The 17,303-nt window shown below is 38.4% G+C and overlaps 1 protein-coding gene across 2 annotated transcripts in view; it reads left to right on the plus strand.

The window, feature by feature from the left end:
• The window catches only part of clmpa (CXADR like membrane protein a), a 158,016-nt gene that overhangs the window by 123,420 nt on the left and 17,293 nt on the right, over positions 1-17,303 (plus strand). Inside the window, exons 1-4 of one of the 2 annotated variants that reach the window (XM_087271439.1) lie at positions 4,322-4,440; positions 5,753-5,910; positions 9,471-9,669; positions 13,424-13,591. In XM_087271439.1, coding sequence (XP_087127565.1) covers positions 5,791-5,910; positions 9,471-9,669; positions 13,424-13,591 — 487 coding nt within the window. In that variant the 5' untranslated portion in view covers positions 4,322-4,440; positions 5,753-5,790. Of the gene's footprint in view, positions 1-4,321; positions 4,441-5,752; positions 5,911-9,470; positions 9,670-13,423; positions 13,592-17,303 lie in introns of those variants that run through there. The other variant, XM_087271438.1, reaches the window with a different exon arrangement.

Raw genomic sequence — 17,303 nt, forward strand, 5'->3', positions numbered from 1 at the left:
AGACATGGTCATGGCGATGTGCTGCAGTTCAAACCGAGCATCAGAATGGCGAAGAAAGGTGATTTAAGTGACTTTGAACGTGATGGATGTTGGTCCGAGTATTTCAGAAACTGCTGATCTAATGGGATTTTCACTCACAACCATCTCTAGGTGTAAAATCTCTTTCTTTGAACTAGTTCGTTTGGTTTGCTGAAGGCTACGGGTTGCGGGTCAAGACAACAGTCTCACTCCAGAGAATGATCTAAATCTTCATTTATTGATTGGCATCAACTTGCTTGTTTGTGTGTGTGTGTGGTTCTGCAATATAAAAAATATAAAATGAATAAACATATAAAAGTACAATATAACCTTAATAAAAGTTACATAATAAATGAATATACATTTGGTGTCAATGCATTGGTGTCAATGCTGGTCGATACATTGACTATGTGTGTGCGTTGGCCACCAGCTGCGCATGTGAACACCCCTGCTGCGCGAGCTGACTCGTGAAGTGGTAAACAGCGTAACACTGCATGCGCTACCTAAGGTGTGTGTGTTAATAGCGTATAATAACACCTATAATGTACCGGCCAGAATAATATAGATATAAGAAATGATAATAGTAAACATAAACATATGCACATCCTAATCAGTAATCTTTACAGTGGTTCAGTACAGTTTATAAACAAACAAATAGGTATGAACTTTCACTAAACTAAGCATTGAACATTCAGTTTTCTTACTTTTTAGATGTACGCACACACACCATCAATGAAATTTTCGGATTGGAATACTCCTTTTTCTCTAACTATTTACAATGCCCAGCTTTAATTATCTTACTAACCCCTGTCATCAACTCTTTCTCCCCTCTGCCACTTTCCGAAACTCCGCAAGAAACTTTGGATCAGCCCATTTCACGCTGATCTGCGGGGGTGACTGGAAGAGTCCAAGTCGCGGGGGGGAATATTTTCTACACTAGGGTTTACATAGAATGGTCCGAAAAAGTAAAAATATCCAGAGGGCGGCAGTTCTGTGGGTGCAAATGCTTTGTTGATGGCAGAGGAGAATGGCCAGACTGGTTTGAGTTGATAGAAAGGCAACAGTAACTCAAATAACCACTTGATGCAACTGAGGTCTGCAGAAGAGCATCTTTGAACACAAAACACGTCCAACCTTGAGGCGGATGGGCTACAGCAGCAGAAGACCACACTGGGTGCCACTCCTGTCAGCTAAGAACAGGAAACTGAGGCTACAGTTTGCACAGCCTCACCAAAATTAAACAATAGAAGATTGGAGAAACATTGCCTGGTCTAATGAGTCTCGATTTCTGCTGCGACATTCGGATGATCGGGTCAGAATTTGGCCTCAACAACATGAAAGCATGGATCCATCTTGCATTGTATCAACAGTTCAGGCTGGTGGTGGTGGTGGAGATATTTTCTTGGCACACTTTGGGCCCATTAGTACCAATATAAAGTATATATTTATTTATTTATTTTTCTAATTTCAACCTTCCCAAGATTTTCAGCCAATGCACATAAAAAGTTTTCTGATTTTATTTAAAAACAATTGTTGCAACAATTGTACTTTTTTTTTTTTATTAAACAGCAGGCGTTGTGCACAGCTCTGATCATTACCCAAAGCAATGATGTTTGATAATATGTCTCCCATTATCAGGATTGTTCAAGCATACGGCTGTCGCATATGGCTGAGGTGTAGAGTCGTCTGCTTTGTCATCTGGCCGTGTGGGCATTATTTCTGCGATCAGAATGCATGCTGGGAATTAATTAGCTTGGCCTTCATTTAGATGCCTCCCTGTGTTAATGTAGAGAAGTTCAAACGCAAAGGGTGTTAAAGTACAGTAGCGGCGCCGCGGGACGTCCACTTTCTGCGTTTTATCGCTTGGTGAGTGGAAAATGTGTCGTGATGGGAATCGCTGGGAGGCTGTGATGCTTTGGAATGGAGGAAATTGGGGTTGTAACACAGATTAGCGCGGATTCTGTACGCCCACCACTGAGTATTTGAGATGAAATGTGACTGTGTTCATTCATTTGGCCTCCTGATTTAATTTGCTTTCTTTGAAGGTTTGTGATGGAGTTTGGTTTGCTTGCCACTGTTGCATTTGGCTTATTTAGATAGGGAATGCATGAAATATAAAATATATATTGTGGTGTTTTGTTTTATATATACACAATATATAAACATAAACTCAAAGCATCTTTGACTTAAATATTGACTTAATTTTACCACTTTATATTAGTTAAAAAATAAACTGAAAAATTATTTTCTTATACGTTCACTTTTAAAAAGGGTTTTCTGCAGTTTTTTTTAGACCCCCGGATCATTACTCAAATGACCTTCTTCATCTCTAGCAATTGCTAATATTCAGTGTTGGGCAGTAGCATCACCACAAGTAGGGATGTTACTAGCTTAACTAGATTTCTCAGTTGTGTGGCGGTAGCAGCGACGCTGTATATATATATACAGTTGAAGTCAGAATTTTTAGCCCCTTGTTTTTTCAATACATTATTAAACAATATAGTTTTATTAAATCATTTCTGATTCTAATGACTGAATTATTTTATCTTTGCCATGATAAATAATAATTGACTAATAATATTTGACTAGATATTTTTCACGACACTGCTATACAGCTTAAAGTGACATTTAAAGGCTTAACTAGGTTAATTATGTTAGCTTAAAGGGGGCTAATAATGTTGTCCTTAAAATGGTGTTTAAAAAATTAAAAACTGCTTTTATTCTAGCCAAAGTAAAACATATAAGACTTTCTCCAGAAGAAAAAATATTATCAGACACACTGTGAAAATTTTCTTGCTCTGTTAAACTTCATTTGGGAAATATAACTAAAATGATAATAATTCAAAGGGGGCTAATAATTCTGACTTCAATTGTATACACATACACACACACACACACACACACACACACACACACACACACACACTTTCCTATATATTTCCTTGACATTACTATAGGATTTTAAATGTGCAACACAGGATTTTTGAATTTTTTGGTTTTGCTGTTTAGTAAAATTAGTTTCTGTTTGATACAGCATATTAATGGCAGTAAACAACTGAACTGATCAATTATGCCTCATATGTTTCATTGGCAGTTTTATTGATCACTAAGACAGAATTGGGTTGGATTAAAGTTGCTTCAATTTTAAAAATGAAAATAAAATTGCATAGATGTCGCTAAGCTACTTTGCCATGTATCTTTTAGCTTAGCTTGCTACGTTTCCCAGGGGTTAGCTTATAGTGTAGATTAGCTACATTTTACGTAGAGTAGCTAATAGCTTAGCTCACTACAGTTTTCAAGTAGCTTGCACAGCACTTCTAATAGTCTATTCTCTCAAAATGTTGTTAAACTGATTTTCTTTTTCAATTCAATTTTTCAATTCAGCTTTGTTTGTATAGCGCTTTTACAATGTAGATTGTGTCAAAGCAGCTTCACATAAATGGTCATAGTAACTGGAACAGTGTAGTTCAGTTTTTAGTGTTTAAGTTCAGTTCAGTTTAGCTCAGTTCAGTGTGATTTAAAATCATTACTGAGAGTTAAAACACTGAAGAGCAAATTCATCGATGCGTAGCTCTACCAATCCTGAACCATGCAATCCTTTTCACTGCAGAAAGTGGCTATTTATTCGTATATATGATCACCCAATATATACGTATATTACTCAAGCATCAATCCTTCTTGTCTTTTAGTCAAACTTTTTAGTAAAAAGGTAACATTTATGTTCTGTTTGTTGACTTATTTTGCATTTTCTTTAGTTTTATGTTTCCAGTTTTTCAGTTCCTGCTCCACTTGCTAGACTGTTTCAGTGATTACTAGTGGATAACTGATTATGTTCACCTGTGCCTTGTTTAGGCCATCAGTTTTGTCCTCGCTTGCACTTAGACTTATTAAAAAAATCAGTTCTATGGTCTAATTTTCAAATATGGCATACACAAATAACACCATGTCCCATACAATAGTTGTGATCTTTAAGAACTTGATTGAAGCATGTGAACAGCTGTAAGTTAACTTAAGTTAGCATCTTTAACTTGTATATTGACTTAATTGATCCACTTTAAATCGTTTAGGTTTCTCACAAAGTTTTATAAATGAGACCCTTGACCAGCGGTGTCCAAACTACGGCCCGCGGGCCATCTGTGGCCCGCAATCCGTTTTGTGGCGGCCCGCGAGGCTTTTTATAAATATTAATAGAATCTGGCCCGCTATACAAAAATGAACGTAATTCAATAAATAACCACCGGGTGTCGCTATGACAATTAGGCAGCAGTTCCTGTTAAGAAGCAAAACGAACCGTACAAACTAAAGGAAACATAATTGATTATCACGTTTTGGCGAGCATTGGCGAAAGCAAGAAAAAGGAAAATCAACAGTGAGTGCAGGAAATTTTAGTCACGCTGGGGCCAAGAATATTTCTTCACAGAGGTCAGTGGAATTTGTGTCTGTTTAATTTGCCAGGAATCAGTTACAGTAATGAAGGAATATAATATTAAAAGACATTATGAAACAAAACATCAGGCCTTCAGCTTTTACACTGGTGCCGAACGAGATCAAAAAGTAAAACAATTAGCAGCCGCCCTATCAGCTCGACAACAGCAGTTTTTCCATGCTAATAAAGTGCAAGAAAATTCTACGCTGGCTAGTTATGCACAGGAAACCCTTCACTGAAGAAAATTTATATAGGAGTGTCTGATGAGTGTTGCAACTGTAATTTGCCTAGAGAAGATTCAAGATCTTAAAAACGTAAGTCTTTCTAGAAACACTGTTAAAATAATTAAAATAATTCCATAATACACACACACACACACGCATATATATATATATATATATATATATATATATATATATATATATATATATATATATATATATATATATATATACATACATACATATATATATATATATATATATATATATGTATATATATATATATATATGTATATATATATGTGTGTATATATATATATATATATATATATGTATGTATATATATATATATATATATATATATATATATATATATATATATATATATATGTATATATATATATATATATATATATATATATATATATATATATATATATATATATATATATATATATATGTATATATATATGTATATATATATATATATATATATATATATATATATATATATATATATGTATATATATATATATATATATATATATATATATATATATATATATATATATATATATATGCGTGTGTGTGTGTGTGTGTGTGTGTGTTATGGAATTTTTTAAATTATTTCAACTGTGTTTCCAGAAAGACTTACGTTTTTATATATGTACTTGTATTTATATGCGTGTGTGTGTGATGTATGTAAAATTTGGCCCGGGACAACAGTTTTTGTTTTTTTTTGCATCTGGCCCTCGGCCCAAAAAGTTTGGACACCCCTGCCCTTGACCTTTACCCAAGTGAACTTCTTTATCTCGCAATTGCTAATAGTCTATTCCCTTCCTGATGTCATCAAGCAGATTTCCAGTTCGCTGCGAAAATTGGCTGTTAAACCAGTTCCAGGAATGTATCTGTTAATATAACAGCGTAGCTGCAGGTCTCCAGCCTGAATCAGTATCTGTGTGTTAGCGTCTGCAGTGGATCATCTCTCTCTAAAACCTCTGCATCCTGCAGCAAAGCCAACGAAAGCTGGAGCCGCTCTCTGGCATCAGGCCTTCAGCTCTCTCTCTCTGTGTTTCTCTCTCCGCAGTATTGCTGAATGTGCTTCAGGCAAACGGCCAGACGGAGATGAAGAGGGTGGTCGGAGACAACGCCACGCTGCCCTGCCACCATCAGCTGTGGCAGACCGACATCGCCCTGCTGGACATCGAGTGGATGCTGCAAATATCCAGCTCTCGGCAGAAAGTGGTGAGTGCTGGTGTGTGCCACTGCGACAGAGATGCTGATGCCGGTGCTGATGCTGGCCTTCACCGTTCACAGTCTGTGATCTGCACTGCGGTGCTTTTCTCTGCTCGTCTTTCTGCTGCTGCAATCAGCACTGTGAAAACCGCTCGCTTTTAATATGTCACTGCTTTGCCTCGTATTGCCACCCCCCCCACTCTCCCCCCAACCCTAACAATTACTTTTATGACCTAATGATGTGGAATTGGCCCGGGGACAAGTCTTACATTTTAATCTGGCCACAGCTCAAGCTGATCCCTGAGGGCCGTCCTGACACAATATATCCCAGAGGAAGGGGTCAAACCTTTTGCCGATTGAACTTCCTGCAAGTGACGAGTCTTTTCAGAGATATATTTCGAAATGGCATGCAGAGAATGCTAGTTTTGGTTTCGCTTATGTGGCAGTTTTGTGGGTCTGTCTGTGAAATTGATCTGCGCTACTATGTTGTAAGACTTTTTGAAATCACTAAGACTGCATTTTTACGGTTAAAAATACAGTAAAACATAATATTTTGAATTATTATTGCTATTTAAAATGATAGTTTTACTGTATTTTAAAGTGCAATTCATTCCTGTGATGCAAAGCTGCATTTTCTCGCATCATTTCTTAAGTCTTCAGAGTTCCATGATCTTACATCTCCATGGTCTTTTTAATATGCTGATCGGATTATTAATCTGAAACAGTTCAGTTTAAATTTTCTTTATTCAAATAAATAAATTAATAAAAAGTTCAAACGACTAGGATTTCTTTAAACTAGTCTAAACTTTCTAATTTTTGAGTTGAATAAAATTTCTGACAGATTTTAGACATTTCATTCATTTTCTTTTCAGCTTAGTCTTTTTATTATTCAGGGGTTTCCACAGTGGAATTAACCACCAACTTATCCATCATATGTTTTAAGCAGCAGATGACCTTCCAGCCGCAACCCAGTACTGGGAAACACCCATACACTCCTGCATTCAAAAACATACACTACGGCCAATTTAGCTTATTCAATTCACCTATAACGCATGTCGTTGGAAACCTTTGGAAACCAAAGCACTCTGAGAAAACCCATGCTAACACCAGGAGAACATGCAAACTTCACACAGAACTGCCCAGCTGGGGCTTGAACCAGTGATCTTGTTGCTGTGAGACGATCGTGCTACCCACTGCGCCACTGTGACACCCTTAAGACCCGTGCACACCGGGACAGTTTTTCCTCGCGTTTTCCGTCAACGTTTAACGCCTGGTGACTAAATAAACGGCACTAATGTGATTGTGCACACCAATGCCAGGTACAAAAGTGTCATTTGTTTTAAAAATAGCCTCATGTGCGCTTTTTTTGTTTTGACGCGCCGCATCAAAACCTTCTCCACCAATCAGATTGGCTCTTTTGTTCACGTGCATGGAGCTGCTGAAGTTACAGTAAACAGCACTTGGAGGCGCTCAAGCGCAAAACTGTCAATGCGAGCACACATTGAAGAAGATTCCCAGAGGTGATATGAACGTGGAGCTGCTTATTCCACTGGCGAACAATAATCATTTCTTCATCACTGGAGTTGCAGCTGGAACCATCTATGCTTGCTCGAGTCACAAGTAACTTTTACAACAAGCGTGTCAACTTTTCTCATCGTCTGTGTTACTAGCGGGTGTCGGAAGCTTAAGTTGTGTTGCGCCACCCTGTGCGCTCGGGTCTTTCTACTTTTTTTGAGCACCATCTAACGTCAAGGATTTTTGCATACTCTTCTACTCGATGCCAGTGAAAATCGCTTGGGTTTGAATCCAAAAAAACGTCTTGTAAAACGCTGACGATAAACGCAAACGAAAACGTCCCGGTGTGTACGAGCCTTTAGATTGAAGACAAACTGTACAAAAGTACAAGTATCCCATACATTTTGAAATACAATCATTGAGGATAAAACACAATAAAACTTGTTTCCACTGTAGTCCTTGCTGTTAAAAAAAAACAAAGTATGTCTGCAAAATACAGTTAATGCATAAAACAAACAGTACCTCCACATTTTAAAACAGGAACAAAATTGTTCACAATACAATAGCTACATTTCCATCCACCTATTTTAATGCGCATTTAGGTTGATGGAAATGCCAAATTTTAAAAATGCACATAATAAACATATGCGCATAACTGAGTAGGATAAAGAAAATAAAAGATGTGCATAAACTGCGATAGAAACACTTTTACCGAACAAATTCCAGTATGCCCATTATAAAAGTCATGTGATTTTGTTATGAGAGATCATGTTGTAATAAAAATGTCAGTGAATGGACAAACCAGCAGGCTGAGAACATTGTAAAACATCGGAAATGTTGTTTTGGTCATTCTAAAATGCCTTAACCGTTTCAGTATTAGTGTTATCATATTATTATTGACCTCCAGAATCAACAGTGTCTGTGCTCCGCGTCTCACGCCTTCACACGCCACCACACGTTTACTGCGTGTCAGGATTGCCTTCTGAGGCGCAAGTCATTTATTAAATGAAGAAAAGATTCATGCAGCTTCTTTACTGCAGCAGATTCAGTTTTTACTGTTGATTTTTGGCGGCAGGTAATCAAGAAGTGAAGATTTTGTTCACTTTGACTCGTTGGATGGAAACGCACGTCTTTATTCGCACGTCTTTTATGCGATAATCCAGTTTCGCGCATATAGTTAAATTGCATTTTGAATGGGAACAAAGCTAATACCTAGTGCTGTCAAAATTAGTGCGTTAATGCATGCGATTAATTTGAAATATTTAATATTTGAGTAAAGATTTAAAAAAAAAAAATTTAAATTTAAAAAAAAATGTGAGTAATTAAAAAAAAAATAATAATTACTCAACGCAGTTGCAGTTTTTTTTTCTGTTGTGGCTGACTTGTTGTGTTCAACATGCAAAGAAAATGGATAAGACCAAGGAAGCACTTTTTGAAGGCAAGTTTCAACAATCAATGCCGCATTACCAGGCTCTCCAGCGTTTCCTCCAGAGTTTCATGCCATTTTCAATGTTTCATTTTTAACTTTTGACTTTTGTTTTAACGGAGTTTGATACCGCATGGCGAACGGAGAGAAAAACCTCCACATTTCATGACTCGGTGGTCCTTTAAGGTAATCAAAAATCGCTGCTTACATGGCATACTCTTAATAAGAGTATTATCTTAATCATATTAAAATCGGAGTATTGGTGTCCATGTAAATGTACTCAGAAAGTGCCAGATAAAGTCGCGAGCTGTCAAAGACAGCGCATTCCTCTGCCTTTCTGCATGCGCCCTCCAATGTTTCATTAAGTTTGACTTGTTTCCACCTTAAACGCAACCTTTGTAAAGTGTCTGCTTCGCGTTAATTTGTCTGAATCCTTGTGAAATACAGCCATACTTTAGAACGCTTTAAATTTGATGAACGCGATCATGCGTGTTGGCTCTGAAGGCAGTCGCTCCGGCTGCCCTGTCTTGCGTGCGTTGTGTGTGTGCGTGTGTGTGTTTGCAGAAAAAAAGGCTTTTTTTGTGGCTCAGAGACTAACGAACTCTCCTCATGTTTTCTCTCTCCTCAGCTGATCACATATTCCGCGGGTCGGATCTACGACACCAATGAGAGCGAAGATGGTCGCCTGTCCCTAGCCGGAGACTACCTGAAAGGCGATGCTTCGCTCCTGATCAGCGACCTCTCGCTCAGCGATTCGGGCGACTACACCTGCAAGGTCAAGAACGGAGGGAAGTACATCTGGAACACAGTCAAGCTCATCGTGCTCTGTGAGTCTGCGGCCCTGCAGCTTGGCCTTAATCAACGGCTCTTTTAGGCCTGGAGATCCAGAAAGACATGACAGATGCTGATGTCACTGAGAAACAGACCCAAAAATAGCACCGGGATGCTTTCTCTGGGCCAGTTGTGCCATGATCTTGCCGTGAAATGACATTCAAAGACGGCGTGACAATAAGAATGATGTATTATAAGTGATAGCATGGAGGAGAAAAAAGGGTTTAGTACATGATTTAAGTAACATGCTGTTAAGCGATTGCAGCATTATGGATGAGACATTTGCAGTAAAAACTCAAAACATAAATACACATTATATTGAAACATCTGTTTATATTTTCCAAAACTACTAACCACCAAGTTATGGGATCAGAAAATATCAATCTGTAAATGTTTTTTAGATTGTAAATGAGGACAATAAACATGCAGTATTTTCCCAGAGATGGGTTGCGTCTGGAAGGGCATCCGCTGCGTAAAAACCTGCTGGATAAGTTGGCGGTTCATTCCGCTGTGGCGACCCCGGATTAAGAAAGGGACTAAGCCGACAAGAAAATGAATAAATGAACATGCAGTATAGATGTGACCAAAAACGTTTACAGTATACAACATACTTTGTAGACATTTTGTGAATTAAATTGCACAACCCAAAAGAAAAGGATAAGAGCTGGCTAGCTATAGAACAAAAAACATTGATTTTATTTAGTTTATGAGGAAAAACTTAGTGTTTTTTTATGGCAAAGTTTATATTTGCATGGAATTGCACAAACTTGAATTAATTACTCATTTTGCTTATATTATTGGAATAATAGGTTCAAAAATAATCTTCTTACTGTAATATATTTAGTCCAAGGCATTAATGTGATCAAAAATACAGTGAGAAAATGTAATATTGTGAAATATATATTAAAAATGATGTTAAAAATTATTATTTTTATTCCAGGCTGTGTCAGTTGGCATTTCCACAGTATGTGAAGTTTCTCCCCATGTTGGCGTGGGTTTCCTCCGGGTGCTTCAGTTTGTCCCACAGTTTAAAGACACAGGCTATGGGTGAATTGAATAAACTAATTTGGCCGTAGTGCATGAGTGTGTGTATGAGTGTGTATGAGTGTGTATGGATGTTTCCCAGTACTGTTTTTATTATTTTATTTTTTTTATTTATAATATATATATATATATATATATATATATATATATATATATATATATATATATATATATATATATATATATAAAATTTATATATATATAATATATATATATATATATATATATATATATATATATATATATATATATATATATATAAGTTTATTTACAGTCTAATTTGAGCATTTTAATGCATCCTTGCATTAATAAAATTATATGTTTTTAAATTCTAAACACTAATTAAAAATAACATATTATGCATGATAGTATGGGAGAAAAAAATATGTCATGACGCAAAATTACTGTAGTAAAAAAAAAATCTCAGTCGATAACATTTAAAAAAAATCTTTATTAACTTATTAAAGGTCCCGTGAAGTGCTTTTAGATGTGCATTTTTATTAAGTGTTTGACTTAATCTCAACCAAAACACAAATAGAGGGCAGGACATAGAGTAGCTCCTCCCCTTTTACAAAAAAAGCCAATAGCGTTTTATTTTATCACAGTTCTGCCAATGAGAGCGATTGGGCACAGGAGCATCAATCGAGAAGCAAATGAGAAGCGTCTATAAGGGGGCGGGGCTTGTCAGATACTAGAGAGCATTTGATTGGTCACGATTTGATGAGAAGCTGAAGTATGAGGTGACATGAATAAAACCATTAATCCATTTAGCAGAACTAACAAGTTTTAGATGTTAATAATCTTATAAAGGCTTAAAAAGGCAAAAATAAATCTTATAAATCTTATAAAGGCAAATTTTGTCACTGTTTTGCAGCGCACTAGCTTACAGATATCTTAAAAACGAACAATACTGATACTAACATCTAAAAAACTTTATTTTTATTTCAAACTTTAATATAACTGTATTTAACTATCAAAATACACACATCAGTTTTAATATTACAGTGCGGACATGCTGAATAAACACGTCTTCCTGCATAGAAACATTATCGGTCTGTTCCCCCCCATTGTTTTTTCCTACATTCCCTTATTTCATAGTAACCGCCTAGGCAGCTTTATAATGACATTTAAGTGTGCCACAAATTTACACATGCATTTGTCCAAATGGTCCGTAGCTTTCAAACGACACGTTCGATTCCGAGGGCCAAACATTAGCATTTGTCTTGTTCAACATGAAGATAATGGTTTGGCCGCAGACGCGCCTGCAGTTTCCGTAAGCGATCCTGACAGAGTCTGGAGATGGAGGGACCTGCATCCCACTCAGCGGCTGTAATTGCATCCCCTCCTGCGTGTGTACCGGGGCAAAATTATCCTGGCTCAGCAGATAGAGGTGCAGGAGCAGATGCTGATGGCACATGCGGGGGGTCAAGGACCGAATGGTGAACGGGTTGTTGTACAGATTCATGTTGTCGAGCTCGCTGGCGTCACACTGAGTTTTAGGAGCTTCATGAGGCGAGGAAAAAATAGATCAGATCTTAAATGTGTTTAGAGTTGTGAATTTCAGAGTGAGTATTATTATTATAGTTTTTTTTTTTTTTTTGGTCCGGCTCAAGTGATTACAACGTTTCTGTTAAACACACAAGAGCATGTGTTGAACAAGCTGACAACCTGTAACCATTAAATTCCATAGTAGGGAAAATAAATACCATGGGAGTTAATGGGTACAGATTTCCAGCATTCTTCAAAGTGTCTTCTTTTTTATGTTAAGATCTATCTTTATTAGATAGGACAGTATTTAGACAGGAAGCAATGACGGAGAGAGAGAGAGGGGGGGGGGTGGTAGGGAAAAGTCCTCAAGCTGGGATTCGAACACAGGATGCCCTAGCGTGCTATTCCACCATATGTCGATGCGCTAACCACTAGGCTATTGCACCAACAAAGAGGCTTTCTTTTAAAAGAAAATAGAACCCCAGAACAAGTGAAGAGTGAGTAAACGATGATAGAATTTTCAGGTTTGGGTGAACTATCTCTTTATGAAGTAAAAGAACGTTGATTTGTCACAAAATTTAAATAAAAATTTAAAGCGAATTATTCAATGCTCATTAATCTGTAAAGCATTTAATACTTTGGATTATTCAAAATATGGATTGCTTTCTGATTATTATGGAGCCATAATGTGACAAAACTATTCAAATTTGAATTATGGACTGGCACCAGTGGGGGGTCAAGGACCAAATGGTGAATGGGTTGTTGTACAGATTCAAGTTGCCGAACTCGCTGGAGTTACACTGAGTTTTAAGAGCTTCATGATGAGCCAATTTATCCAGCAAGTTTTTACGCAGCGGATGCCCTTCCAGCTGCAACCCATCTCACATCCACACACAGTCACACACACTACGGACAATTTAACCTACCCAATTCACCAGTACTGCATGTCTTTGGACTGTGTGGGAAACCGGAGGACCCCTACGCGAACGCAGGGAGAACATGCAAACTCCACACAGAAACGCCAGCTGACCCAGTCAAGGCTCGAACCAATGACCTTCTTGCTGTGAGGCGACAGCACTACCTACTGCGCCACTGCGTCTCCTGTTATGCTATTATTTAATTCATAAATGGACTCTTCTCTAAGATATTGTGCTATAATATACCTCATATGATTATTGACCTCACCGTGTGTGTTTTGTGTGACTTCTTTACACACAGTGAAGCCATCAAAACCCCGCTGTTGGATGGAGGGTCGACTCCTCGAAGGCAGTGATGTCAGATTGAGCTGCAAATCCACAGATGGTTCAGACCCCATCAGCTACAAGTGGGAGAGAGTCCTGGACAAGGGAAAAAACGCCGGGAAACTTCCACCTCTAGCTTTGATCGGTAAGCCCATAGAAAGCTTATCATTTAATTTTGCCCTTTTTACTAGATGTAAAATAAGTCTTTTGTGGCTCCAGAATGGGTCTGTGAAGTTTCAGGTCAGAATACCCATCAGAACATTGATTATGCCCTGTTGAAAATGTACATGTTTGTGTCGGAGGGAATTGTAGCTGTTTTTGGGGCCTGTGCCTTTAAATGTAAATGAGTTGGTTCTCCCCGCCCACTCTTGGTAAATTTTGCTTCATTTCTGCAAACTATAATAGGCTGTAATTTCGCTACAGTTCTCAAATTTTTGCATACCTAACCCCGCCGGTCCTATGCCAACCAACCCACTCCGAGTTGGTATCGTACCCGCGACCTTCCACTTGGGAGTAAGTTACTTTACCAAGGAGGCTAAAGACCATTACCTCTAGCTAGAGTATCTTTAGAGGAGTGAGGTTTACCTCCACAGCTCTTCACTAGCTGGCCTTCGCTACACTCGCCCCTCTAAACCTCACTCCCATCTGGGTCACGGCACCAATGGAACCCCAATTGGTCCTACGCCACCCAACCTGCACCGAGCTTGTATCGAACCGGTGACCTTCCGCATGGGAGTCGGTTGCTCTACCAAGGAGGCTAAAGACCATGGCCTCTAGCTAGAGTACCTTTAGAGGAGTGAGGTTTACCTGCACAGCTCTTCACTAGCTGGCCTCCGCTACACTCGCCCCCATAAACCTCACTCCCTTCTGGGTCACGGCACCAATGTAACCCTGCCAGTCCTACGCCACCCAACCCGCTCCGAGCTGGGATGAAACCGGCGACCTTCCGCATGGGAGTCGGTTGCTCTAAAGGCTGATTTATACTTCTGCGTCAAGCGCAAGCGTATGCTACGGTGCAGCCTACGGGTTGATGCTTGGCCTCTCGACGCACACCTCTCAAAAATTTTAACTTCACATTGCAATGACGCGTAGCGCAAGCTCTGTGATTGGTCGGCTTGGTAGCACTGACGAGTCTGGGCAGGACCGAGAGCCGCGCGAGCCCGATGGAGTGATTGTTTACAAGTGTGGAGTCACGTGAAGGAGCTCCGGATGGAAAGTTTTGTTTTGTGTTTTGTGGTTAAAGTTGATGAAGCCACTTGAGCCAAATGAGCCACTTGTACATTAAAGAAGTTTTCAGAAAAAACAAAACATCTTTAGAGGTCAGAGGAGTGAGGCTGGCCTCCGCTACACATATAAAAAGGATTATCACTAAACATTTAAAAAGGAGCATGTACACACAACAAACAAATGCATTTAATAGGTCTTCGTGCGCAGGTGCAGAATGTGGTCTTTTCACTCAGCTTTTGTCCGTTTGGTGTGTTCACAGGCAGCTTTTTGGTCCAGATGGAACCAGATGTGAGCTAACGGGAGGCAACAACTCAGTTGAATTTTGTTAGTGCTAGTTTTTTAACATCAGCTTGGTGTGTCCCGGCCTTTAATTACTGTACAAAATAAACCAGATTTAACATCTACAAACCATGGCACTTGTGTGATTGAAGCATCCTCATTTGTAGTTATTTACACTGTGCTGCTGTGCTGATTCCAGTGGTCATCTATTACATAGCTCTAAAAGTAAAGTTCAAAATGCTATAAAAACTACAAAAGTGCAGCACTTACTGCTTATTGAAGAGTTGGACCACTGTGTTGAGTGCCGATGTCCTCCTCCAAATGCTTGAACAAGTTGCTGGTCGAGTTAAAAGCAGTCGAAATTTCTTTTGAGACTGAACATGGACTGCAGACTTGTTTTTACGCTCCATGAAATCAAAGTAACGTCTTTATTTCTACTTGAAGAAGCAAGCACTCTCATCAACAGCTGTTTCACAGCAATTTCCAGCTATTTAAAAGCAAAATCGAATTTAAAAGCGCATGCTTATTAACTGATGTTGCTGCTGAAAATGTCATTTTAAAAAATGCAAATATTGTTCTCTAAAATGCAAGTAATGCAATTACATTGACTTTAGTAACTAATCAAATTACACACATATTAAAGACGCATTTATTTTCTAGGTCTTTTTGAAGCATAAATCCTTCCCTTTCAGAAGGGGGGGGGGGGTGTTGGGAGTGGGGAGGGGGATCAAAATGGTCATGTTCTCTATCGTGTTTAGTGTTGGTCAACTGTGGTAGCATCTTTTAATTAGGAAAAAATATTTTATTATTATTATTACTATTTTTTATTTTTGCTTTTTTATTGATAATCTTTCTTTCCTATTATATTGCTGTTTTTACTGTTTTATGCTCATATCATATGTTTATTTTCTGTTTTTACTGTTTTATGCTCATATCATATGTTTATTTTCTCTCTGTAAAGCATTTTGTGCAGCCTTGTGGCAGTTGGAAACGTGCTATATAAATAAATAGAATTTGAACTTGAACATTTAAAATATAATTCGTTACATTACTGCGTTCGCCAAAAATGTAATTAGAATGCAGTAACAAATTACTGTGGAACGCCTTACGCCTGTTTCACATCGCAAGCGTCAGCAGCGCGTGAGCAGAGTGTGAGCAGCGCTTATGTCGAGCAGTAGCAGCACGCAGGCGTTTGCCTTTCACACCAGCTGCGTCTGCAGCGCGCAGCTCTTCGGCAGCTGCTGCAGAGATCAACCTATCTCTGTCTATTCTATCTAGTTATCCATGTCTCTCTATATACAAATACACTTTTTAAACTTTTCATCTGTACCAAGACCCCTCCTATGCTGTTTCTTTACCTGCAAATGTTTATTTTACAAATTTTATAGATCAAATAGTGCTGTATGCTTCTCAAGCTAACTTATATGAGAAGCGTCTACAGTCAGAAGACAATCGCCTGTGATATCATGTCATTTGTTTTTTGATTATCAGGTTGCTGTAGACCTAGTTATAATCATATTTATACAATATAGTTATAATGATATTTATACATGATCAAACTAGTGTTACTTTCTCCGCTTCAGTGATGTCCAGCGGCAGAATAACAGCTCCTTAATTCATGCTCGTGCAGAGGATGAGACGGACAAAAGTAACCAATGCATGCCATTCTTTTACTTATTTTCGTGTTGTCAGATTCACAGTGCAAACAGCTTCTGGTAGGAATAACTCGAGTGAATATAAAACAAAGCCGATTAAAACTTTATTCCTCTGCTCAGCTGCACAGAACACAGCGAGCTCACATAATCCAGCATGCGTGTCGAACTACACTACCCATAATGCACTTCGCTATGGACTACAAATCCCGTAAATATTCCATTTCCCCTCTCCTACAACACTAGTGTGCAAAACTGATACTAAAATTGTTTAACATTGGGTTTTGTAGTTCGGGCCTAAATAAATGTTTGTTGCCGTTTTTAATCATTTTAAGTTCATTTGAATGACTATATATAAACCATTTGACATTATTAACGCATTTATTGGGTAAAATTGCTAGTTTTTACTGTCATTCAATGTGTTTTGGTCATTATCAATGCAATGTCACTTTAATTGAGCGTGAGCAGCGCGTCAAAAATAGACCCAGCGCCGAAACTATTGCTGTATTGCTGCTTCGGCGACGCTCACGCCTCGCTCTGATGCGCTGCTGCTGCGTGCGGTATGAAAGCTCTAATCTGTTAACATGGACGCCGAAAACACACGCGCTGCTCACGCTCTGCTCACGCGCCGCTGACGCTTGCGGTGTGAAACAGGCGTTACACCCAGCTCTACACACAATTCTGTCCAAACAGCTCCTA

This window comes from Danio rerio, chromosome 10, assembly GCF_052040795.2.
Source record: "Danio rerio strain M-AB ecotype USA chromosome 10, GRCz13ab, whole genome shotgun sequence".
In the NCBI taxonomy this organism is placed as follows: domain Eukaryota; kingdom Metazoa; phylum Chordata; class Actinopteri; order Cypriniformes; family Danionidae; genus Danio; species Danio rerio.